The sequence below is a fragment of the Hemibagrus wyckioides genome, linkage group LG19, assembly GCF_019097595.1.
Source record: "Hemibagrus wyckioides isolate EC202008001 linkage group LG19, SWU_Hwy_1.0, whole genome shotgun sequence".
Lineage (NCBI taxonomy): Eukaryota > Metazoa > Chordata > Actinopteri > Siluriformes > Bagridae > Hemibagrus > Hemibagrus wyckioides.
This window is the reverse complement of record NC_080728.1, coordinates 10,408,794-10,433,294: the sequence shown is the minus strand read 5'-3', so window position 1 is coordinate 10,433,294 and position 24,501 is coordinate 10,408,794. Positions and strand designations below refer to the sequence as shown.

Sequence of the window (24,501 nt, the reverse complement as noted above, 5' to 3'; positions counted from 1 at the left end):
AGGTACAAACTAAATAAATCACTGAGGTGGATGAGCTACAACTGCAGAATACAATATCGGGTCCTCTCCGGTATCACTGAGCCGATGCCCCGTGTAACTTAGAGCCCGTCTACCATGAGGCTTGATTATGTTTGAGATGCTTTTCTGCTCATCACGGTTGTAACATTTCCACTCAACATTCAGTAACTAAACGTTTTTTGTTTTTCACAACAATAACTCTAGAGAAATCCCAGCTGTTTCTGAAATACCAGAGCAAACAACCATGCCGTGTTCAGAGTCACTAAACACTACATTTTTTCTATTCTGAAGTGTGATGTGAAGATTAACTCACGCTCTTTGCATGAATATGAAGGATTTTATGCTTGGTACTGCTGCCACATGCTTGGTACTGCTGCCATATGATTGGCTGATTGAATAATCGCATGAATGAGCAGGGATACGGGCATTCCTGAGTATTTGGAGAAAAGAAATTGTTCACGGTTTAGTCAGTAGTAGTCTTTTTTTTGTTGCTGCTGCTGTTGTAGCAGTTAGATGAAGTTCATAAGAGCACATTTAAGTTATTTATCAGTAACCAATGGGGGATTTAAAGACAGTGGGAAATCAGCTTGTCATACGATTAGTATAATCAGAAAAAGGTCATTCAGAGAAATTGTACCTTTCAGAGAAATTGTACATTACTGTATGGCAACAATGTGCAGTAGAAGATTTTTTTTAGAGCACTTTGAAATCTGAAAAACAGTCATCAAAAACAAAACTTTGAGATTCAGTTCCCATGAGAGTTACCAGACGGAATAAAGCAGTTATCCAGACCATTCTGTTTTTCCCCTAGTGAGAGAGCAGTGAGAATGAGTAAATTATCCATCCTCCCCACTCCACTCCCGCACACCGAGTTCATGTATTTAAGTCGACTGATTCAATTGAAAGGGAGAAAAAAATTCATAGGATACAGTAAGAGGTGAGATGATGGAGTGACTTGCTCTCTCTCTCTCTCTTTCTCTCTCTCTCTCTCTCTCTCTCTCTCTCACTCTCTTTTTCTGAGATGACAGATGCCTCTGTGGGTGAGGAACACAGATGGGTCTTTCATATGAGTGTGTGCACGCTTATTCTGGGTCATTCTCTTCCCTCATAGCAAGAACAGCAGGTGCTCTTTATAATGAGACACTATTTGTAAGACACGTTGTGAGTGTGTGTGGAAGGATCACAGGAGTATGATACAGATTATGTTTCTGCATTTACTCCCGGTTTTGGAGACACAGCATTCTCTGATGTTGTGTGAGAAAGGGGCCTTCAAGGCAATCAAAGAAGGCCTCAGGATTTCTTGCTGCTAAAAAAATAAATAAATAAATAAATAAATAAGAATAAATAAATAATTGTACCTAAATGTGTCTGTAATATTTAGTTAATTGTTTCATAGAATCATCAAGCTTGTCTTTAATATCTGTAAGTAAGGCGGAAATTGTTGTAGTCTTAGTTCGTTGTTAGATCTGGGATGAAATAGTTAAACTCTTTAAATAGCAAAAACAATTAGCAATTCATTTCCTTCTGTTATTTTGTGGTGGATTCAGCAGAGCTAATTCATTTAGACTTTATGAGGAAGCCAGAGAGCTGTATGTGTAAGACCAAAATCATACAAACGTGACATTGGAACCATCCCGTCACATCCTGCCTTTTTTTAATTTGCATTTTAATAAATGCCAATCCAACACTCATTCACTTCATGATCAAAATCTAACAATTACCTGGCACTGTTTTACACAATGACAGCAGTCATGTCTGAGCTTAAAGCCTTATGGAAGTAGATAAATGATCTAGCTTAGCCACATTAATGTTGGTCCATTAAACCTAGAACTGATTTAGCTGGATTTACTCTTAGATTTGCAATCAATGGAGGGAAAAAAACTTGAGACATTTCAGAAAAGTAATTGCAGTTTTAACTCATTAGCAGGAGCAGAGCTGAAGGGTGGCCTAATACTGCATTTAAGGTAAATCAACATTCCCTGCTTGGTAAAAAAACAAAAAAAAAACAAATAAAAAATGCACCACAACTTGAAATTTCAACTCATCACTTCCTGTTTCATAGCATGACATCAAATCTAAATGGCCGCTCAGAGTGGAAACAGTATAAATGTACTGTAAATGACTTTATAGCAGTATTGACTTAAGATCAATTAATATATACAGACCCATTACTTGGGTCAAATCCATAACATTGACCAAACTAATTAGTGTTTTGTGAAGGTAATAATCATTAGAGTTATCACTAATGCTAGCTGGGAGAAATGTGTAAACTACAACCTACACAACACCACAAACACAGCATACTGCTTTATATCACTGACCATCTCTGAACCAATCAGCCTTGGTTTTCGTCTAAATTTTAGGAAACAAACTTTATTCCACGGTTTTTAATGATCATGCAATTCCTTATCAGTTGTTCAGAAATTAGTCTCTCCATTCATTACAAGTTGAAAGGGAAGCAGTGTACCTTGCTGAAATCTATTCTATTAAAACAATATTTAATATAACCTATTCTAGTCAATGGATATTATAATTTATCTACAATATTAAAATAAGCATTTTGGGTAACGTGTTAGTGTTCGATTATGACTCTCTTTGCTTTGGCAACTTGCTCTATGCCTCACTTTGGCCATATCGGTCACAATATTTCGGATCTGCCACTGGTCATCAGCATGGCTTCAGACTCCCACACAGTGTTACAGTTCTCCTTATTGAGCATGGCACTTACCACTGGTTTTAACTAACCTGATTTAACATGAGAGAATCAGCCATCTGCTGTAGTGTTTTAGTCCACCATCTGTCTGGGATTTCCTAATGGTTATAATAAATTCTTTTTATTATCATCTGTCCATGCACCATTGTTTTAAGCAAGGGCTAGTCAGTCGTGTCAATGTTAAAACCTTTTTTTAAAAACAAATGTGTATCAAATTGCTAGTATGAATTTGGTCTAATACACTCTAACTATAAGCTAGGAATTTCTCTATATGTTTACCATTATTAAAATATATGGTATACATCTGGTATATATCTCTATATGGTATATATCTCTATATGTTTACCATATTAACATGCAGTTTGTCCTGTGTGTGTGTGTGTGTGTGTGTTGACGTATTTGACCCAATTACCAATGTATATAAGCAGAATGATCTATTCACCAATTCTGATTTTAGATTCGGGGAAAAATTAAGAAGGGTTTCTCTGGACACAGTTTCTTAGCTGGCCAGCTGGTTACCGGGCTGTCTGAGTGTGGCTTCTTTGGGGTCTATTTTTATTCAAAAATGAAACAAATTGTTAATGTGTATTGTGTCCTCCGTGTCAGTTATTTAATATTCATTTCTTATTTATAAAACTGTTGTATAAAACCAATATCTCACTCGAGTGCAGTGCTGATGTTCACTATTACTCCACTCTTGCTCATGCAATATTGCTGAATTTAAGCACAGTGTGTTGCATTAACACTTTTGTTTAATAACAGTAGATAAAAGAGGTGAATATTTTAGGAAACATTAACAGAATTGTATGCATCTTACTAAGGCACTGTGCATAATATTACTAGAAACCATGTTTATTTCCATAGAAAACGGCAATCTAATAATATATTTTGTCTTTATCTAGTTTGTAACATCATTCCTGATTATATGTTTGTATAAAATGTATTTTATTCGTCTTCAATAACTGCTTTATCCACTGGATCCGGAGCCTAAATTGGGGAATCAGGTGCAAGGCAGATTTACAAACAGGATCAGATATACTTTCCCTCCTCTGTCAATCATAGTGACACTAGACAATCATGTCTGTGAGCTCGTGTATGTGGAAGGAGGTGATGAGAGCTTTCCTCTGAGTGTGTCATGTTGCCCTGTCACACAGCATGATCAGCAGTTTCAAAAATATGTGTTTGGCTGGCTGCACGTGTCCCCTCCACCCTCTCTAGCTGGCGGGTGTCATAAGATAGGAATATCTGCCTATGAGTGGGAATGTGACTATGGAAAAATAGTTAGGAGGAAAACCATGTAACCCGATTGCTCAGGATCAGACCCTGGAGCTGTGCTGCCTGTGTGTCATTTCATTTGTTTGTGCCTTTATTTTTACGTAATAATAGTGTGACGTTTTCTTTGCTAAGCTGCGCGTTTCTCAAGGCTGATTAGCCCGTCAGAGCCACAGCACACAGCAAATGCAGTACATCTCTGGCGTCCTTCATTAATCAAATCACTCTCAGCTTGACATTTCCCAAGAAGGTTTTGGTGCAGCATTTGTTGCACTAATCAATTTCATGGGTCCGTCTTAACTCCAGACGCATGCTGTTCAGTCGATTTTGCTGAGTTTGAGAAGCTATTTAAATCACATTAATGGGATACTTGGACTAATGAAGTCACTCAGGAATTAGCTGGCCAAGCGTTCCTCAGCTCCACGTGAGGTTTCAGTATTTCAGCAGATGAAATGCAGACGTTTCACTTGTCTTTTTTAAAAAATATTACTCTTTTAACACCTACACTAGTTTTGTTTATAGCTCCATTACAGATATAATTAGTTATACATGGCTGTATGTTCTGCAAATTGTAATTCCTACCAATGGCATACCCAATAATGTGCTCCTGGGATTTATGGTAATGGCAAAAAGACAGTGCACCCTTCTTCAGTTTTATGTTTTCAGGTATCAGAGCCTAAATAATAATTGCGTGGTCCTCATCATCTTCTGTAAACAAATAACCTCAGGTGATGACAAAAACGCAATAGATTTCAACATGCAGTTATTTTTTTCCGAAAAGTAAACCGATATTCAGAAACCAAAAAACAGATTTCAATAACAAGCAGTAAAGGTTTTCAGTATCAGTAAGAATATGCTGTGGAAGAACTGTTGTTGTAACTAAATCTGACCGTTGCGATTGGGTTTCAGCTCCAGAAGACTCTACTAGAGCTGGATGAGGATGACCCGTGTTACGAGTTCAGGAGAGAGCGCTTCACTGTGCATCGCACACACCTCTACTTCCTGCACTACGAGTACGAGCCCAGTGCAGACCAGACTGATGTTACACTCGTGGCCCAGCTCTCCATGGACAGGTGAGAGGCATTATATGTATAATGTAGATGACATTTTATAGATTTCCTTGTATTATTGTCTATAATACCCTTTTCATTTTGACAGTCAGCTTATGTGAATTTTGTGTGTTGGGTTGGCCAAACTGTCCACATTTTCCCCATCCCATTTTCTACAAATATAGATCTGAAACATGTTTTAGCAAGAAAGTCTGGTTAAACTCCAAAAGTGCAAAGGGAAACACTGCATTTAACACTGAAAGCCATCAACATGGCTGATATACATTTATGGTTGTAAGATACATCTACTAATGGGACTGGACACATCATCAGTGACAGTACCAGGGGTCATTAGGGGTTTGTGTCCAAACAGCATTCTACCACGGTTCGTCCCTAGTAATATACAGCCATCGTGACGCTCTCTCTGCAGCCTCGGAAGCTGCAATATGAGATGATTATAACACCCCAAAGTGTGTTAATGTCAAAACAACTAGCTGAAACTCAAGTCTTTTGCTTCCAACACCGGGTGGTGTAACAGATGAACTGATTAGAGTTTGGAATTGAGCCACAGCAAGGTCAAATATCTGAAATTAGTTAGGAGAAGAATCAACTATGTTGCAATCGAGTACTTGAGTTCTTCTTGTTCATTTCATCTGACAGCTTTTCCCACACCACCACACACTTACGCTATACTAACATTTCTAATTAAACTAACATTTTAGTTGCTTAAATGTTTAAACACACTTTACCCTACTGAGGGGAAAATATTGATTGAACTTTTTTTATTTTTTTTTTAACTTTATACCGCAAGACACTGATTGAAAGTCTAAAATAAATAGAAAAAATTATACAAATTGTGTAACAAATAATGAATACTTCTTATTAGATTATAATTCCTTATTATGAAAATACACTGCAACATGCAATGACAGCTGACAGAAAACAAAGTCACTCCAAATAGTCAATTCCCAAATTCATTCTATTAGCCAACTTCCAGTAGACCAGTAGCCAGTGCAGTAGCCAGTATGTTCAAACCAGTAATATCTCTTTTGCACAGGCTGAAGTTTATTCATTCTCATTAGATGCACTGCAGAAGTCCAGCGTTGACCCGAGCTAGAAAACAGATTCCTCAGAGCTTCATAACAGTACTATTGGAATTACTATATATCTGATCTGACAACAGAAATTGTGTCTAAAATTGTGTTACTGGGTATCTTAATGTGTCTAGCACCCTATGCAGTACATCAATAGTGGATAGAAAGAGAAAAACAAGTACATTCTTCTTCTTTTTTTAATATAACCCCATGTATTTGTTCACTGCAAATTGTGTTTGATTTGTCGATGAGCTCGTATGCATAATAATATTTTCTCTTGTTTATTAGCGTTGACATGTTTATTCAAATTCACGGTCATGTTTTTTGAGTGAGGAAAAAGGAAACCTAAAAAAATGAAGTGCACATACCGGATTCGTGGCCAGTCTCTACTTTGCCGACTGCTCTTTCTGATTATTTTGTGGTTAGGGGGCAGAAGGAGCACCGAGCCTCTCAGTAATTTAACACAGTGGGTGTGTGAGAAACACTGGTGAGTGGTGTGTGCTCTCAGTAAACAAGGCATTTGCTGTTCTAACCACAGCCTGAGGAAAGATTGTTTTTACTCATTTATTACAGGCTTCAGCTGAACAAATACAGCCTCTAAACCCTCCTGATATTTGAGAATGATTTTAAATATATCCATGTTGCATGAACACTTCCTGCTCTCGCGTTCTTCTGTATCTTTCAGCATCACTTCACTTCAGTAATGAGAAAGTGCTCTGACACGAGCGCGAGAGAATCCTGGGACAGAACAGCTTCAGTCATTCCTGGTTGAGATCGGGTCGTAGATAAAGGTCATGCGAAGGTCATTTCTGCCAGCACGCGTCTTTGTCGGATGAAGATGCAACAGGACGTGTAATAAAATAATAGAAGTTGCTAGAATCTACTCTTATCAGAACTGACACTGTAGTGATTAACAGAAAGGTGCGCATTTCTAAACAACTAAACAGTCTAATCCTCAGAGACGCAATCTAACTCCAGTTTGAATCACAGAGACCGGCCTCAACGGAGATGTAGTGAATGAATCATCAGCCTTTTTTTTCTCAGCCAGAACCGTATTATTTCCAACCCTATTCTGTCTGTCTCAGTAACACATTATTAAGTCTCCACATTAGAGTAGACTTTTAAATTTAATCACTTAATTCTAAGCATTTAAAGTCAAGTGCAGGGTCACTATGAACAAGTCTCTTTTTTTTTCCCTTCTTTGTTCCCTCTAACATTTTAATAATCACTCCATTTTTTAGTATCCAGTTCCTCTGCACAGAGTCCTTCAGCTCGTGTCCGATTCTCAGACAAGTCACTGAATACTGAAGAAGCCACTGGTTTCTGATGTCAAGTGTTAGGACCTACTTCAGATTTGCTGCGTGTCGTGTGAGCCTGACTGGAGGAAGGAGATGAAGTAGCTGACAGGTTATACGGAGAGTTACAGTGACCGTTATCTTGAGAGAACCTCGAGAGGACTGTAGAGAGAAATCCATATTCTGAAGCTTACAAAATGGATGCTGTCAGTATTTGAGATTTCTGTCCGTCTCTCGGTTGACAGGCTGTCCTTATTAGGGGTGTTAGAGTTTGAACGTTTCACTGTATGATAAAACTGTGGATGCTGCGCTTAGGAACGTGCTAGGAGTGACAGCAGAGAGAGCAATGTAATGTGTTTACAACAGGAGCGGATTACATAGCTGAAGGGTTTTTATTCATGTCCCCTGTGCAGAGAAACGGAGGTTACTGTAGTATGGGGGGGGGGGCAATGAACAGATGGTTTTAGAATTTTAATTGTTATTTAAGTCAATGATAACAATGTCTGTTATACACTGGGCCTTCTTGTGAAACCGTGACACTGTAACAATCCTCGTCCTCATCCATTTCATAAGGTGTTTCATGTTCCTGGCTTTGTCTGCCTGAACATGTCATGAGGGTAAAACCTTTATTTTTCACTTGGGGCAATGAATCTAATCTTGTCTCCCTTGCCCATAAACAACACACTGACAATCAAGGAAGTATAACCTTTCTCAGATAAATCAAAGTGGGCTGAAACCCAAAATGATTAATGATGTGGTATGGCCTCAGTAATATGGATGTCCATGTCAGAAGCCTTTGGTCAATACCTCATGAAAGCCTGTTAGTAGATTTGATGAAAGAAGATGTCTGTGTTTGTCAGGCTGCAGATGCTAGAGGCCATCTGTAAACACTGGGAAGGACCCATCAGTCTGGCTCTCTACCTGTCTGATGCTGAGGCACAGCAATTCCTGCGCTATGCCCAGGGTTCTGAGGTGCTCATGAGCAGAAGCAATGTGGGATACCATATCGTCTACAAAGAGGGCCAGTTCTACCCCGTCAACCTGCTGCGCAATGTTGCCATGAAACAGGTCAACACACCCTACATGTTCCTGTCTGATATTGACTTCCTGCCTATGTACGGACTCTACGAATACCTCAGGTAAGTCAAGTCAGCTTCTACTGTGACTTCAAACACACCTCAGCAGGAGGTGCCAGCCTTCATGCATTTTCACCTCAGAGTACACTAGTATATAAAAATAGCAGATGAGCCATTTGACATATGAATCATAAGAATGATGCATAAATGCGTATGTGTTTCAAACTCTCGGATATTAACCAGCACTCTCTGGAAGCCCTACTTCCTTCCTTCCATCTCACATTATCTCACATCATTTGACTGGTGCCATCATCCGGACTCTAAATTCCTGTTTGAGGAATATTCAGTTTCTGTCAAGGGAAATGGAGAATGTTTTGCATTCATTAATGTGAACTTATATCAAACTATGACTCTGAATTTTAATATTAGACACACATCGTTAACATCAGCTCATTACATTTATTAGGAATGCTACGAAATGTAAGCCAGCAAATGAAAAAAGGCGAATGAAAAAGATCAAAACGGCGCTTTTGGTTTTCTGACAAAAGAGAAAAAGATTAAATAGGCCTTTAAGTGTCAAATCTAACATGTTGCAGATACTTTTAATGATGGCTTAATGATAATTGTAAAGTAATTGCTTTGCTCTCCTGTGCCGGTCAGCAAAGATGTGTTCAAGCAGTCTGAGCATAAAAAAATATCAGTGTGGGACAGCCCCTTTTTACATGGGTCATGTAACAAGCTATTTGTTAAAGGATTAGACCTGTTTCAGAAATTTTCTGTTTTTTATTTCAAACTACTATTCCACTTCAGGGCTGGCAGTCTGATGATCAAGAACCTCTTTAGCCTGTCTGGGCATGGTCAGAATGGTGACCATGTTTGATCTGAGGCCTTTACGGGCTTCATAAATGACCATAGATACTTGACATGAATGTTATTGTATGTCCATTCTACCTTGTTTATTAGACATTGAACAATACCTTCCAATGTGTCTTTCCTGCAGGAAATCTGTAGTACAGCTGGACATGGCGCACACTAAAAAAGCTCTGGTTGTGCCTGCATTTGAGACTCTGAGATACCGGCTGTCATTTCCCAAATCCAAGGCTGAGCTTCTGTCCCAGCTGGACATGGGCACTCTCTTTACCTTCAGGTTCGCCTCTCCAAAATATGTCAGAATTGTCAGTGAGCTCATGCAGCCAAGAGGTTTGCTGCCAAAAAAAAAAGCTTCGTTTGATGATGAAATCTTTGGTTTTTCTCAGGTACCATGTTTGGACAAAAGGTCATGCTCCAACTAACTTCGCAAAATGGAGGACAGCCACGACGCCGTACAGAGTGCAGTGGGAGGCTGACTTTGAGCCGTACGTGATGGTGAGGAGGGACAGTCCAGAATACGACCGCAGATTCGTGGGATTCGGCTGGAACAAAGTGGCTCACATCATGGAGTTAGATGCGCAGGTAAACCAACAGACATGAACTAAAAACTACAATTAAGAATCTACTTTCTCTCAAATCTCAGAATCCTTACAGACCACTTAATTCAGATTCTGAGGACAAACTCCTGGTTCTGTGAGCAGAATATGTGAGTTATTCTGTTCGACACTTCTGTGAGTTATTGTAAATATCCGTGCTATCTCCATCTTTACTGGGAAAGGCAGTTTCTAATTATTTAAATTTAGTGCCCACTTTAAAGCCATTTTATTTTTCTCATGAGTATATTCTTTTATGTCTTCCTATAGGCCAGTGAAAGCCTTTATTCATTAATCAAACTCTTAACAGTAGACATTGTTCACTAAGCACTTTTACAGAAATTTGGATGTAGATTTCCAGCCCTAATGAGCAAGTAATAAACACTCCAACACGAGGAAGAATCCTTGAGAGCAACCAGGCTCAGAAAGAAAGCCACAGTCATTTGGGAAACAACAAATCATTGCAAATCATTATAGAAACAGTGATGCAGAGGAAAGGTAAACGCTACTACATGCGTTTAAGGGGTACATAATGTTTGCTCTGATCAGATTATAAAAAAAAAGAGACCTGAAATGAGCATAGGACAGTTTTAGAAAAGTGTTGGACATCATAGCATCATCAAAATCCATGACTATTTTGTGGTTAGCTCCTCTTTAGTGGCTGATGCTGAATATATAGATAAGCTCAATTAGTGATGTATTTAAATCACCTTCATGGATGTGGTTAAAGAATGACACAGTGGAGGCTCAGTGGTTATGATGTTGGACTACTGACCTGAAGGTTCTTAGTTCAAATCCCACCTCTGTCCAGCTGCCACTGTCGGGCCTTTGAGCGATGCCCTTAACCCTCGAGTGCTCAGTTATAGGAGTAAATAAGATAAATGTTAAGTCTCTCTGGATAAGGATGTCTACCATACATAAATGTAAACACAGATATGCTGAACTAGTTTGTTAATGTTGATGAAGAAAATAATTTTGGTTTCTGTGGAACATTTTAACAGGCTTGGCTTGTTGTTCAGATAGAAACAATCGGAATGACGGAAGAAAATGAACTGCATTTTCATACATCCTGGCATTCTGAACAAGTATATTAGAGCAGGGACAGCAGTGTAATGTGATTAATGAGAGTATAGAGAGTTTCTAATGCTACATTTTTCTTTACAAATGTTTTGGATACTAAAAACTGATATTAGGTGTTCATTATGTTTTTAGTGCCATTAACTTATGTTCATTTTAGCTTTTAAAGTAATTGATGCAGGAATAATAATTTTAGTATATTTAAAACTCCTGGTGGTCCAGCAGCAGGATCCTGTGCTCTCATTGCTGTGGCCCGGGTTCGATTCTTCTCATTTATTTTGATTCATTCACACTACACTATATCAGTTTAAAAAGTCACAAAATGGCCTTTTAGCACAAATCTATGTATCAAATGATGTTAAATACATAGAACTTTCTGAACAGATTTTTTTTTCCTAATTAGCAGGTGCTCTTATCCACACTGATTTACATAAGTACTTTGTCTCTATCTTTATTAATACATCTGCACTTCTGTGCGCATTAATTAACTAATACATTAATGGAAACAGCAGAGTTATATTTGTGATGAGAACTGATTTCAATATGTAGATAGCAGTCTCCTAATTCATTTCTAAAATCGATTCTTTTTCTCCTTCTTCCCAACAGGAATACGAGTTTGTGGTTCTACCCAACGCCTATATGATCCACATGCCTCATGCGCCGAGCTTCGACATCACCAAGTTCCGCTCCAATAAACAATACCGTGTTTGCCTCAAGACTCTCAAAGAAGAGTTTCAGCAGAACATGTCCCGCCGCTACGGATTCGCTGCCCTCAAATACATGACTGCGGACAACAACAGCTAGCAACGTCACCTTTATATTTTTCACTTTTCAGGTGATACCATTAGATATCACATAGGAAAGCAGTGCAGAGGGTCGGTAACAGACCCAACAGGGTGATAACGGACACTCGGCGTAAGTCAGAGGAGTGTGTTCTTCCATTCTATCATTCAGGAAGCTGTCATGATGACCATTTAGTCACTGCTTTGGAAACAGCAGTAGTGCAGCGTGTCATCTGTTGGATGTCATGGCGTTGTTCTGGATGAGTTCAATCCACCAGATTCCCTGATTGACCTTCTCCATGAACAGGAATTGAGACGTTAAAACCATTGGGCAAGCAGAAATTTTTCTACGGGCTGATTTGTGTTCCAGTGAACTGGACATGACTGAATATGAGCAGAGGAAATGCCACCACAGAGATCGAGCTGTTGGACTCCATCTACTGATTGCCTAGAAGCTGAATTTAGCATGTTTGTGTGCTTTCAGTCATAGGGTGATGTTTAGCAGTACTGGATCTCAGACTAATGACACGTTAGCTTTCAGACCAAGCAACATAGAGACACAGAAAGGGTCATTTTTCTCAGGAAAGTGATCACTGGAGAGATTAGGTTGCTCAAGTATTAATAATATGATGTTTACATCTTTTACAGAATATAACGTAGTGTTGTTAGAAACAAAAGTTGAGATGTCTTAGATTTCGTAGCACCTTTGTGGAATCACTTTTCCTATTAGAGCTCAAGAGGGCTAAAGATTGCAACCAATACATAGTAACCTTGTGTTTATGGACACCGTCAGGCTATCAGCATTGACAATCCAGACACAGACGAAAGCCCAAATCAACTAAGAGTCACTTTCTTCAGCATTTTACTGTATGTTCTCATATTTCTGTGCTCATTGTGATTTCAATGTTTTGGTGTCATTGTTCTGCGTATGTGTTCCATGTACATTTCTTGCAGCTAACAGAAATGCACTAACTCCAGGGTTAAACATTGAAGGATTGGAAGCTTGGGTTTAGGTTTTAAATGCAGGCCACACAGTGTCATTTAGGACACAAGGCAAAACCAGTGCCAGTGTTTACAAATAATTGTGCACCATGTTCCAGGGTTAGTTTGCACTTTTTTTCTGTCTAACCCTAAAATGAAGGTCTGGGTATTATGTGATATGGAAGTTCCTTCATTTATGTTATGTGTAAATGAAACAAATCTAATTCGCACAACCACTAATCTGAAAAATCAGTAATAATGATAGGATTGACCATAACCATGGACAATGGCCTACATACTGTTTGTGCATGGAATTTCGATGAAATCTGTCAACATCTGGTGAGTGCTCTTACTGGTTTATAGATCACTGGTATATATGTAGTGGAGGAAACAGGGAATGGTTCCACACGGCTGAATCTGAAACTGCTGCTCAGACTTTATGAAGTCTGCTCTGCTAACTGTCACAGAAACAAACTGCATTTTAATTCCTTTAGAATTCCCATTAAGGTGTACATTTGTACAGTGCTAGATTTGATATTTTATTGTAGGCCTGTTTAATCTCTCTTTTTTTTTTTTTAAGGTCAACATTTCAGCCTTTTTTTTTTTGTCTTGGGTTGGAAGCCAACGTTTTTTTATTAGCAGCCAAAATGCTGGTGTATCCCTAATAAATAGAGTTAACTGAAGTTAACTATATACTTGGTTAATGTTTGCTAGGTCAAATTGCACTTTGTATAAACTTTAACAGAAAGTGACAATGCCATTTAAGGATGAGATGAGAGCAGAACCTACATCATGATGGTGGGAGGAGGGACTTGGTGTCATTTTGAGTGCCAAGTTTTACTTTAAATCCAGAGCTCCTACACAAAATGTGTGGAAGTTGGTCTTAGATGCACTATATTGCCAAAAGTTTTGGGACACCCCTCCAAATCATTGAACTCAGTGGTTGGGCTTGGCCCCTTAGTTCCAGTGAAAGGAACTCTTAATGCTTCAGCATACCAAGACATTTTGGACAATTTCATGCTCCCAACTTTGTGGAAATAGTTTGGTGATGACCCCTTCCTGCACACCAGTGCACAAAGCAAGGTCCGTAAAGACATGGATGAGTGAGTTTGGTGTGGAGGAACTTGACTGGCCTGATAGAACACCTTTGGGATGAATTAAAGTGGAAACTGAGAGCCAGGCCTTTTCATCCAACATCAGTACCTCACAAATGAGCTTCTAGAGGTATGGTCAAAAATTCCCATAAACTCCTAAACCTTGTTGAAAGACTTCCCAGAAGAGTTGAAGCTGTTCTAGCTGCAAAGGCCAGGCCAACTCCATATTACATTCATGTGCATGTAAAGGTAGATGTCCCAAAACTTTTGGCAATATAGTGTACTAGCATGGCTGCTGAAAAAAGTAATCAAATATCAAAAACTGTATGTTTACTTCAGTTTTCAGTGTGTGCAGACAGGGTGTGTGTGTGTGAGAGAGAGAGAAAGAGAGAGAGATAGCGAGTGTGTCTAAACAGTTATGTCCAAACTGACAATTTTTCTGCTACTTGAATAAAAAAATTGAAAAAAGATTTTTTTTCCTTTGCCTTTCTTGTGCCATTTTCCTCCTGATATGTTAAAGTTTCCTGAAACCCCGGGACAAGATACTCCAGCATAAGGAAAAATAGAAAACCTGGTGATCTTAGTGTAGCATATCAAAACTGCTTGTAATTCAGAGACACTGACTGCACTCAGCAATCGCATCAGCATCTGGATTTATTCACAGACGAGTGTATTACTAACAGAGACCAGGTTACAGTCACAGACAGACTGCTGACACTAAACTAGTACACATGCTGGAGTTAACAGGAGCTGACTAATCTTGCCTCATTTTGCACAGACACTGTTTGTTTAAAACGTATGAATAGTCAGAAAACTTTGGAACGCTCATGGCTTACTGAAACGTTATCATTAAATTATATGACAATAGGCCAGGATTGAACACAATTTCATTTTAACATACTGATGATGCCACACTTTAAACCGTAACAGAATTCACTGTCAGATAAACTGGAATGCTATGAAGGCTTGAGGAACTGGCTAGAAATCGTCATCGAAGCTTTCTGAACACCTCAGGAGATGATCTTCATACTCCGCTGCTTGAGACAGGTCCTGAAACTTATTGAGTAAACATGATAAACATACAAACAAAAGAAAGAAGCATCCATCAATATTTAAAGAATGAAACATTTCTGAAGATTCTCTCATGATGGAAAACTTACTGTTGGTTACAAAGCACTAAAGACCTGGCACTAATGGATATGTGAAATGATCCTTGTTATACACAAAACCATGCCATGTCGACAATTATATATTTTTTTATTATATAACATTGTAACTGTTGATATGGCAATGTTTTTTGTAAGGAGAAATTTATTTAACATTACATGCATTTTTTAAGCAGTTTATTATTATTAGCCATATGTCGCCTGTCTGTCATACAACTCCCTGATGATAACTTATTAGAGTGTATTAACAAACTGTGCTTTGCCCTGCAGCTGAACTTCTGTTAAAGGAAATTATTCAAAACCTCCTCAGCGATCAGTTTTCAGAATTTAACTGTAATCGCACTGTGGTATTATGGGTAAGCAATAAACTCTGTAGTAAACTGGCTTGCAAGCCCAAATCAGCAGCTGCCACTGCTGGGCTCTTAACCCTCTCTGTTCTAAGGTTCCATGTCATGGCTGTGATATACAAAGACAACTATAGTATTTGTATAACATTATGACCACCTGCCTCATATTGCCTTTTTACTGCCAAAACAGCCCTGACCCGTCATGCACTGTGTATTCTGACACCTTTCTATCAGAACCAGCATTAACTTCTTCAGCAATCTGATCAACAGTAGCTCATCTGTTGGATCGGATCACACGGGCCAGCCTTCACTCCCCACGTGCATCAATGAGACTTGGCCCCCCTTGACCGTCACCGGTTCACCACTGTTCCTTCCTTGGACCACTGCTGATAGATACTGACCAATGCAGACCGGGAACACCCCACAAGAGCTGCAGTTTTGGAGATGCTCTGATCCAGTGGTCTAGCCATCACAATTTGGTCCTTGTCAAACTCGCTCAAATCCTTACGCTTGCCCATTTTTCCTGCTTCTAACACATCAACTTTGAGGACAAAATGTTCACTTGCTGCCTAATATATCCCACCCACTAACAGGTGCCATGATGAGGAGATAATCAGTGTTATTCACTTCACCTCTCACTGCTCATAATGTTATGCCTGATCGGTGTATTAACATAAAGTCTGTCTTTGTAAACTGGGTGAATCTTCCATTCAGTCACTGCTACACTGTGTGCATTTTTTTCAGCTCATCTAAATGATTCACATGCTTACACTTTATTTAGTTTGTATACACTGAGAAAAGTTTCTTTTTGCTAAACATGCCATGATCACTACTGATATTGCTAGATCACCGCTACATATCATAATCCTATATAAATCAGTTGTTTAACAAAAAATATGGATTGGCTAAAGCATGATTAGTTACCTTCTTGTGTTAAATTTGCTAAAAGTTTTGTATTAGGATTATAGTTTAATGTTTTATGTGAAAATATCTAAGTGACTATGTTTATTCTACTATTGAGGAAGACTTTCAGATGATACAGTGCCCCTGGAGCAGGGAGCGTTAAGGACCTTGCTCAATTGCCCACCAGTGGTGCTGGGGCATGAACCCTGATCAACAACCCAGAGCTTTAACTTAACCATTTAAACATTTTAAATTTATCAACATTGTTGCATGTATAAATACTTCTCTGTTTTGATTATGATGTGATGGCAAAATGACATCAAATGCCTACATTTACATGACCAGAGTTAAAAGGTAAAATCTGAACCTAAAAATCTGAATTTGAATGCATAAACTGGCCAAAACAATTCAGCAAACAATCCAATCATCTCTGTAAAACAAAAATCCTGACGTGAGTATACTTACCTCAGCTCTTTCTAACTGCGGAAGCTCTTGATCCTCAGCTATGTTGTTCCTGATGAAGCCCGAGATGTCCTTGTAGATTTGCTTCAGCTTCTCATAGTCACAGCTCTGCAGCACTGCAGGCCTGTGGGATTGACAGCAGCAGAGGTAGATCTTATTCTAACTAACATTTGCAATGACATTTGTACCCCAGGTAAAAACACATGACAGACCCAACATTGAGTGATTGCTGCAAAGAGAGCACACATGCAAATATTAGCACACTTGATATAGCATGAACATTAAAGAAAAGCAAGCTCTCGCTCTCTCTCTCTCTCATAACATTATACACTGATCAGGCATAACATTATGAGCACTGACAGGTGAAGTGAATAAGACTGATCATCTCCTCATCATGGCAGTTAGTGGGTGGGATATATTAGGCAGCAAGTGAACATTTTGTCCTCGTGTTAGAAGCAGGAAAAATGGACAAGAGTAAGGATTTGAGCGAGTTTGACAAGGGCCAAATTGTGATGGCTAGACCACTGGATCAGAGCATCTCCAAAACTGCAGCTCTTGTGGGGTGTTCCCAGTCTGCAGTGGTCAGTATCTATCAAAAGTGATCCAAGGAAGGAACAGTGGTGAACCGCTGACAGGGTCATGGGCGGCCAAGGCTCACTGATGCACGTGGGGAGCAAAGGCTGACCCGTGTGATCCGATCCAACAGACGAGCTACTGTTGCTCAGATTGCTGAAGAAGTTAATGCTGGTTCTGATAGAAAGGTGTCAGAATACACAGTGCATGATGGGTCAGGGCTGTTCTGGCAGCAAAAGGGGGACCAACACAATATTTAGCAGGTGGTCATAATGTTATGCCTGAGCGGTGTATAATATAATATAATGTTAATGTTATAGCATGATATTACATTTCATAGTAGACTCATACTTCTTTAATGTAGTACATGTGTAGCAATTTCACTTAAGCCTGTTTATTTCTGGCTAGTAAATATTAATGATGAGGCAACATCTATGAAATGCAGTGCACTTGTTTTTGTTTTTTAAATACATTTCTTGTCTTTATGTACAATTGTTCATCATTCACATGAATAACTGACTATTATGTTTTTTGGCATTTCATTCCTGTGGAACTGATTACGTTTCTGAATATCCGTATACCTGCATGTTCATATCTACCTTTATTATGTGTGTAGGCATAGCTATGTTTATGTATGCTAAAGTCTATTTCTTTGTATTTCAAGTCTAATCCTGTATGTGTGTGTCTGTGTGTGTGTGTGTGTGTCTGTGTGTGTGTGTGTGCGTACGTGCGTGCTCTGTGCCTGTTCTACAGGGAGCGCCCCCCCTGACTGTGATTGATTGCTTCAATCGAGACGCAGCAGACATCCTGGATTAGAGTGCTACGTGAGGAGACTATTCTCCCCCTGCCAATCCACTCATCTACCTGCCTCTGTAATCTCCCCCTCTCTCTGTCCTTCTCTGGAGATGCTTCTCTGGCAATATTTTCTCTTTTGAAACTAGACAACACTTTAAGTGCCTCCCTCAATGAATATTACCTCTGCTTTTGGTTCTTCTAGCCCAAATACTATATTCGATACCTTGACATTGCTTTCCTAAGCCTGGTTATTCCTGCTTAGCTAAATTGCCTCTTGTTATCATCACAGCAAAGTGATAATCTGTGCTTTACGAGCTTCAACTAGTTCAGGCCACATTTAAGTATTTTTTTTATTACGATTTTTCTAAATAATCCTGCTTACTATAATGCAAAGCGTACCACATTTTCCATGTGCTGCTGATCTACTGGCAGAAATATCATGACTTATAAAGCTTGTACCATAATATCCTACACTCTGGTGATGGCTAGGAATATTTACGCACTTCATGCTTCATTTCAATTCAGTGCGTCATGATGTGATTACAAAAAGATGCATTTAGATTTTAGATTTTTTTTTTCTCCCATAGGCTTCATTTTTCCCGTATGAGCACTTGCACTTTCATCCATTGTGAAAAAAACACTAGGCTTAATGCATTTCCATTAGGGCTGCCAGAACACATTTCACTGTTCAAATACTATTTTAAATGTTCATAATATTTAATATATTCACAGGCAAAGACATTTCTACATCTCCATGTTTATTCCTTGTGGTTACTCATGTTCTACTCTCAGCCTCATTTAAGTGTGTTGAAACGTTTTAACCTTTCGGCTAAGTGTAGTGAGCATACCTAGGCAGAAAAAGCCATTTCGGATTCAGCCTGTAATCATTATTACTGAGTGAAGGCTAGTTTGCATTGTATATATGGATTTCAGGTAGCTTAGGAAATGTGAGATGAAGCTTAAGGAAAATTATAAAAACATGTATATGAAACTTTTATGTTTAAAAAAAAAAAAGCCAAATATATTTCAACTTCTGTGGCTTATATACCTACTGATTATTTTATTTTTGTCTTTGACGAAAAATATAGTTTTATCAGGAGAATACATGTAGCTTGGTATGAAGAAATCATTTAAATGGAATTTAAGATTAGTCAACCTGTTTTAGATGCTTTTATTCATTTCAAGCTATTTAATAATCATACATTTGGCTTGTTGTACCATTATAGGGCAACAAGTTATAGGGTAATTTATCTAATAATTAATACTCATTATTAAAAGCAACTTGTCTGCCATAAACAAATTTCCATCCATGGTCTATACCCACTTTATTCCTAATTAGGGTCACAGGGATCTGCCTATCCCTGCACACATTGGGCAAAAGGCAGGGGTACACCCTGGACAGGTCACCAGTCCATCACAGGGCCAAATGTAGACACTCACTCCTACAGGCAGTTTAGCATGTACATGTTTTTGGACTGTGGGAGGAACCCACAGAGGCACGGGGAGAACATGCAAACTCTACACAGAAAGGCCCCTGCCTGTTCGAACCCGGGATTCAAACCCAGGACCTTGCTGTGAGGCTACTTTGCTAACAACTAAGCCACTGTGCTGCCCCCTAAACAAATTACTTGTGTATGATATGCATTACCTGTTTGCTGAAGCAGCATCCATATCTCTCTGCACCACATCATATGCGTCCTGTAGTAGATCCTGCAAGTAATAACATGAACATAGAAGAGGGAAATATCAGATCCTGGAGCTCTTATAAAGCCTGAAGAGACACTCACGGAGCATTGTATTGAGTTAGGCTTTTTTCATCATCTCATTTCTTTCAGTCTGTGAATATTCCATTGACAGTTTCAGTACTGTCAATGGGTGTTAGGCTATCATAAATCAAAAACGCCTTGTGTTTTCAGAAGTGGACAATTTTCTCCTGTGACATTATCAGAGTGTTGAAGACACAATTCTGCGAGTGATACTCCAACACAGAAATCTTTCTGAGATAGAGGGATGAAGTGATGGTCGCAGTCACAAGCTGATGTGATACAACTAGCTGGAAATTGCACACTCTTTCGACTTCCTGTTGTGCTCTTGTGTCTGATGTCCTCTAGACAGTGATAAACAACTTTCATATTGGATGGGGCCTTGAGGAAGGATCCTGTTTATGTAGCTAGCAGACTCTGCTATTGACACATTAACAAAATTAATGGTGCTAAAGGAAGTCTGGGCTCAGGGGTTTGAAAGAACAGAGAAGGTACTGTTGTCTGAGAAACAGAGGGTCATCAATAGCTATTTGTAACTAAGGCAGGAAATTGGAAATATAAAAGCAGTACAAATGACTTTCAAAACAAACCCACATTTGTTCGCATCAAGTGCTTACCTCCTCAACAACATAAGATGCAGACAGATTTAAGATGGTGAGATGTGAGGATCTGATCTCACTTTGGCTTTCCCATGAGACAGATCTCCGGTCTAGAGCGTGTTGCTGTGCTTCCACTCTACGCTCTGGAGGAAGAGAACTCCACAAGCTGGAGATGGCCTTGGACACTACAGAAAGACCCGCCTGATCTGGAGAAAGCACTCCACTGGACAAAAGGAGCTCAAGAGTCTCACTGTAGAAAACAAGATATCTGCACAAAAAGTGTCTCTCTCAGCCCACTGTTTGTGGAATATTTTCCCTTAAAAAAAATAAACCCATTTTATTAACGTGTGGCGGTCTGTGAAGACTATAGAATGTCATAACATCTAAAAAAACAAAGAAAAGCACTTACACACACTGTATAGATGACTGTTTCAAAATATTTACATGTACACCGAACAGGCATAACATTATGAGCAGTGAGAGGTGAATAACACTGATTATCACCTCATCATGGCACCTGTTAGTGGGTGGGATATATTAGACAGCAAGTGAACATTTTGTCCTCAAAGTTGATCAGTGGTCAGTATCTATCAAAAATGGGCCAAGGAAGGAACAGGTGACAGGGTCATGGACGGCCAAGGCTCATTGATGCAAGTGGAGAGAGAAGGCTGGCCCGTGTGATCCGATCCAACAGACGAGCTACTGCTGCTCAAATTGCTGAAGAAGTTATTGCTGTTTCTGATAGAAAGGTGTCAGAATACACAGTGCATGACGGGTCAGGGCTGTTTTGGCAGCAAAAGGAGGACCAACACAATATTAGGCAGGTGGTCATAATGTTATGCCTGATTAGGTACTTTAAAAAGTATAATAATAATAATAATAATAATAATAATAATAATAATAAAATGTAAAATAAGTCCAACTGTGTCTCTAAAAATGTTTTTATTTTTTATTTTAGCTCTGTTATCCTGTAGGATTTGGCTGGCATGGTTTTGGGTCACTTATCCCTTTAGAGGGATGTGTCACTGCAAAATCAATACAAAGTTAATATGACTGATCATCATCTGTACCCTGTGATGTAATATTTCTGTCCTGATGGGAGTGGTCTCTGGCTGACGATGTCCCAATTCTCAGGTTATGAGGACTCAGTGGTTGTTTTGAGGAGAGTTAAAATGACATAAATCAAATGCTGTGGCATACAATCTCAAACCAACTAAACGCCTAAGGCAGATTACAACCCACTGAGACGAGTAGAAGGATCTGTGGCAAGGTGCTCTGAAGCTAATCTATCTATCTATCTATCTATCTATCTATCTATCTATCTATCTAGCTAGCTAGCTAGCTAGCTAGCTAGCTAACTAACTAACTAACCAACCAACTCACCCCTCAAACTCCTGGAGGTTGGGGACAGATGACCCTGATGACTGAGACTGAGGCAACTCATCTGTTTCTTCATCAGTTGAGTCGACCTCACTGCTCTCATGGCCCTCGTCTACATCAGGTACACAAGCTTTAAAGCTGTGTCTTCTGATGTGCAAATTGCTTCATTGAAAAAAAAACCAACAGTGTATTTAAAAACAATAAATAACCAGTACAAAATAGATATGATGAAACATTAATTATGCAGCAAACCAACCAAACCTAAAGGACAGAAACTCTCAGTCTAATACATTATGGGTATGAATGTCATCTAGTGTTTCATGGCAAAGTCTAATACGGAACAGTTTAAGACTGTACAGTGCCATTGTTACTGTGAGCGTTTGCTGCCATCTAGTGGTACTTAATATCTATGATGGGATTTCTTACAAGCGTTCGGAATAGAGACTCCTGTACTGTTCTCGTACGTCTTCCAAACTCTTCGGTCCTCCATCATCATCGAGATAAACTTCTAGAAAAGTGAGACATTTAGTCATGATACATAACATAAAAATCACAAACCTGAGATTTGAAATGCAGCTGGCACTCCTGACAGAAACCATAAAAATACCATAGTACAGTTATGTAAAGATATTACCAGTGCAAATCTCCAAGGGCATATAAGCATATGAGCATTAAATATAAACATTAAAATCAGACACACTTCCCAATACATGTAATGGTTGTGAGCTAAAGGCCTATAATTTTGATTGAGAATAAGCATTTGGAGATAATGATGATGATGATGATGACGATAATGATGATGATGATGTATAATATCTAAATATGTAAGTGATAATGTAAGTGACTTTAAAATGAGGTTTGGCCTAGAATTAAATAGCTACACTAATATGTTCATAAGGATAGTAAGAAGCAAGTGTGTGTGTGTGTGTGTGTCTGTGTGTATGTTACCTTTCAGTGCAAGGAGTTTGCTGAGGTAAGCCTCTTTCTCCAGAAGAAATCCCATGGCATGATCTAGGATTTTCCACTGCAAAAACATCATCATCATTATCATCATCTTCTCCAAACATTTATTCTCAGTCAAACTTGAGAAGTAAATCAAAGTTATAGGCCTTTAGCTCACAACCATTACATGTATTGGGAAGTGTGTCTGATTTTAATGTTTATATTTAATGCTTATAGCTTATACACCGATCAGGCATAACCCATTTGGAGATGCTCTGATCCAGTCGTCTAGCCATCACAATTTGGCCCTCGTTAAACTCGCTCAAATCCTTACGGTCTTATTAATCTAATCACTCTTATTCACTTCACCTGGCACTGCTCATAATGTTATGACTGATAATATCTAATAATATTTGCACAGGCAATATCTTTACACAACCTTACAATAGTATTTTTATGGTTTTACAAAGGATGCTTTTACTATGGCAGCTTATCCTATTGGTAAACACTGAATACGCTCATATATACCTGAATAGCATAATCTTACTTTTAAATATTTAGTGTGTTAAACCATGATGCTGTCATATTTTTTTTATTTTTGTGCAATAGTATTGATTATTAGAAGTTTCATTGTTATACTACCACTGGATGAACTATGGTAAAATGTTTTGCTGCTTTAAAAAAATAAAAACTTTATCATTTACTCTGGTTATCTTTCATCTGCTTGGTCAGCTCTGACAGTATTGCCAGCTATATGTCAAATCATAGGTTTGTCATGTTTTATGGTTATTAATGCAGTTGTTCTAAAACATTTTAACACTAATAAAAGAAATTATTATGTTATTTAACAAAGGCAACATACTGTAAAACCACTTATATGGAAATGCTTTCTTAAACGAGCTGTTTATTTAACATTTATGAAAAGAAACCTCCAGTGTAAGAGCTCTGTAACGTGTTGTCCACTAGAGGACTCTTTCAGATTTGTCTGTAACATAAAAAGCTGTTTATTTCATTTCACTTAGTTTTCATTAATTAGTATATTTAATTTCTAGAGAGAAATGAATAAAGGAACAACTGTGTATGAGTCAAGCTATAACAGGACCTAGCTTCTAACAACATTAAACATAACTAAGCGTGGCTAAAAGTTTAATGTGTCATTCATATATACATTATTCTAATCATTCTAATCATTGACAGATCCCTACAGTGTAAAAGGAATAAAATTTACATAACAGCACACCACATTGTTTTATTCCTTTACTCTTAGCCAGGATTTTACTGTCCTAGTTATATTAACTGTATGACAGACATGCCCTGTGATAAAAGCCTGATATTTAAACTATGATTTTCTTTTGTGCCAAAACTAATCAGTTGATTTAAGTGTATGATGAATTACATGTCTCTATTAACCAGTTCTCACTGTCTTCCTCACCTTGGCAGGACTTCTCTGATTAGAAGAAGCCTCACAGTTATGAGTTGATCGAATGGATGGACACACCATGTTCTTCAGTGCCTTGAAAAGACCTGTGAGTGTGACCCGATGTCGGGTCTGCAGCTCTCTTCTTCTCACCGTCTGCTGCTCACCATCATCCTCCTGCTTCTCTTGACCACTGCAGGACATACTTCTCTCTTTCTGTCCTGTATAAACACAACAGCA

The 24,501-nt window shown here is 38.7% G+C and overlaps 2 protein-coding genes across 2 annotated transcripts in view; one reads left to right on the top strand and one right to left on the bottom strand.

Moving 5' to 3' along the window:
* Positions 1–14,359, top strand: part of LOC131370152 (xylosyl- and glucuronyltransferase LARGE1) — a 62,583-nt gene extending 48,224 nt beyond the window's left edge. Inside the window, exons 11-15 of the mRNA XM_058417274.1 lie at positions 4,913–5,076; positions 8,302–8,580; positions 9,518–9,664; positions 9,774–9,969; positions 11,664–14,359. Coding sequence (XP_058273257.1) covers positions 4,913–5,076; positions 8,302–8,580; positions 9,518–9,664; positions 9,774–9,969; positions 11,664–11,861 — 984 coding nt within the window. The 3' untranslated portion in view covers positions 11,862–14,359. The remainder of the gene's footprint in view (positions 1–4,912; positions 5,077–8,301; positions 8,581–9,517; positions 9,665–9,773; positions 9,970–11,663) is intronic.
* A 257-nt stretch (positions 14,360–14,616) lies between these two features.
* Positions 14,617–24,474, bottom strand: LOC131370295 (stimulated by retinoic acid gene 8 protein-like). The gene is made up of 8 exons (XM_058417541.1): positions 24,277–24,474; positions 22,851–22,926; positions 22,329–22,410; positions 21,906–22,064; positions 20,541–20,790; positions 19,809–19,870; positions 16,796–16,916; positions 14,617–14,970 (listed from the first exon to the last, which is right to left on the bottom strand). The coding sequence occupies exons 1-8, from the start codon at positions 24,463–24,465 to the stop codon at positions 14,893–14,895; spliced, it is 1,017 nt and encodes a 338-aa protein (XP_058273524.1). The 5' UTR covers positions 24,466–24,474; the 3' UTR covers positions 14,617–14,892.
* Positions 24,475–24,501: the final 27 nt, after the last annotated feature.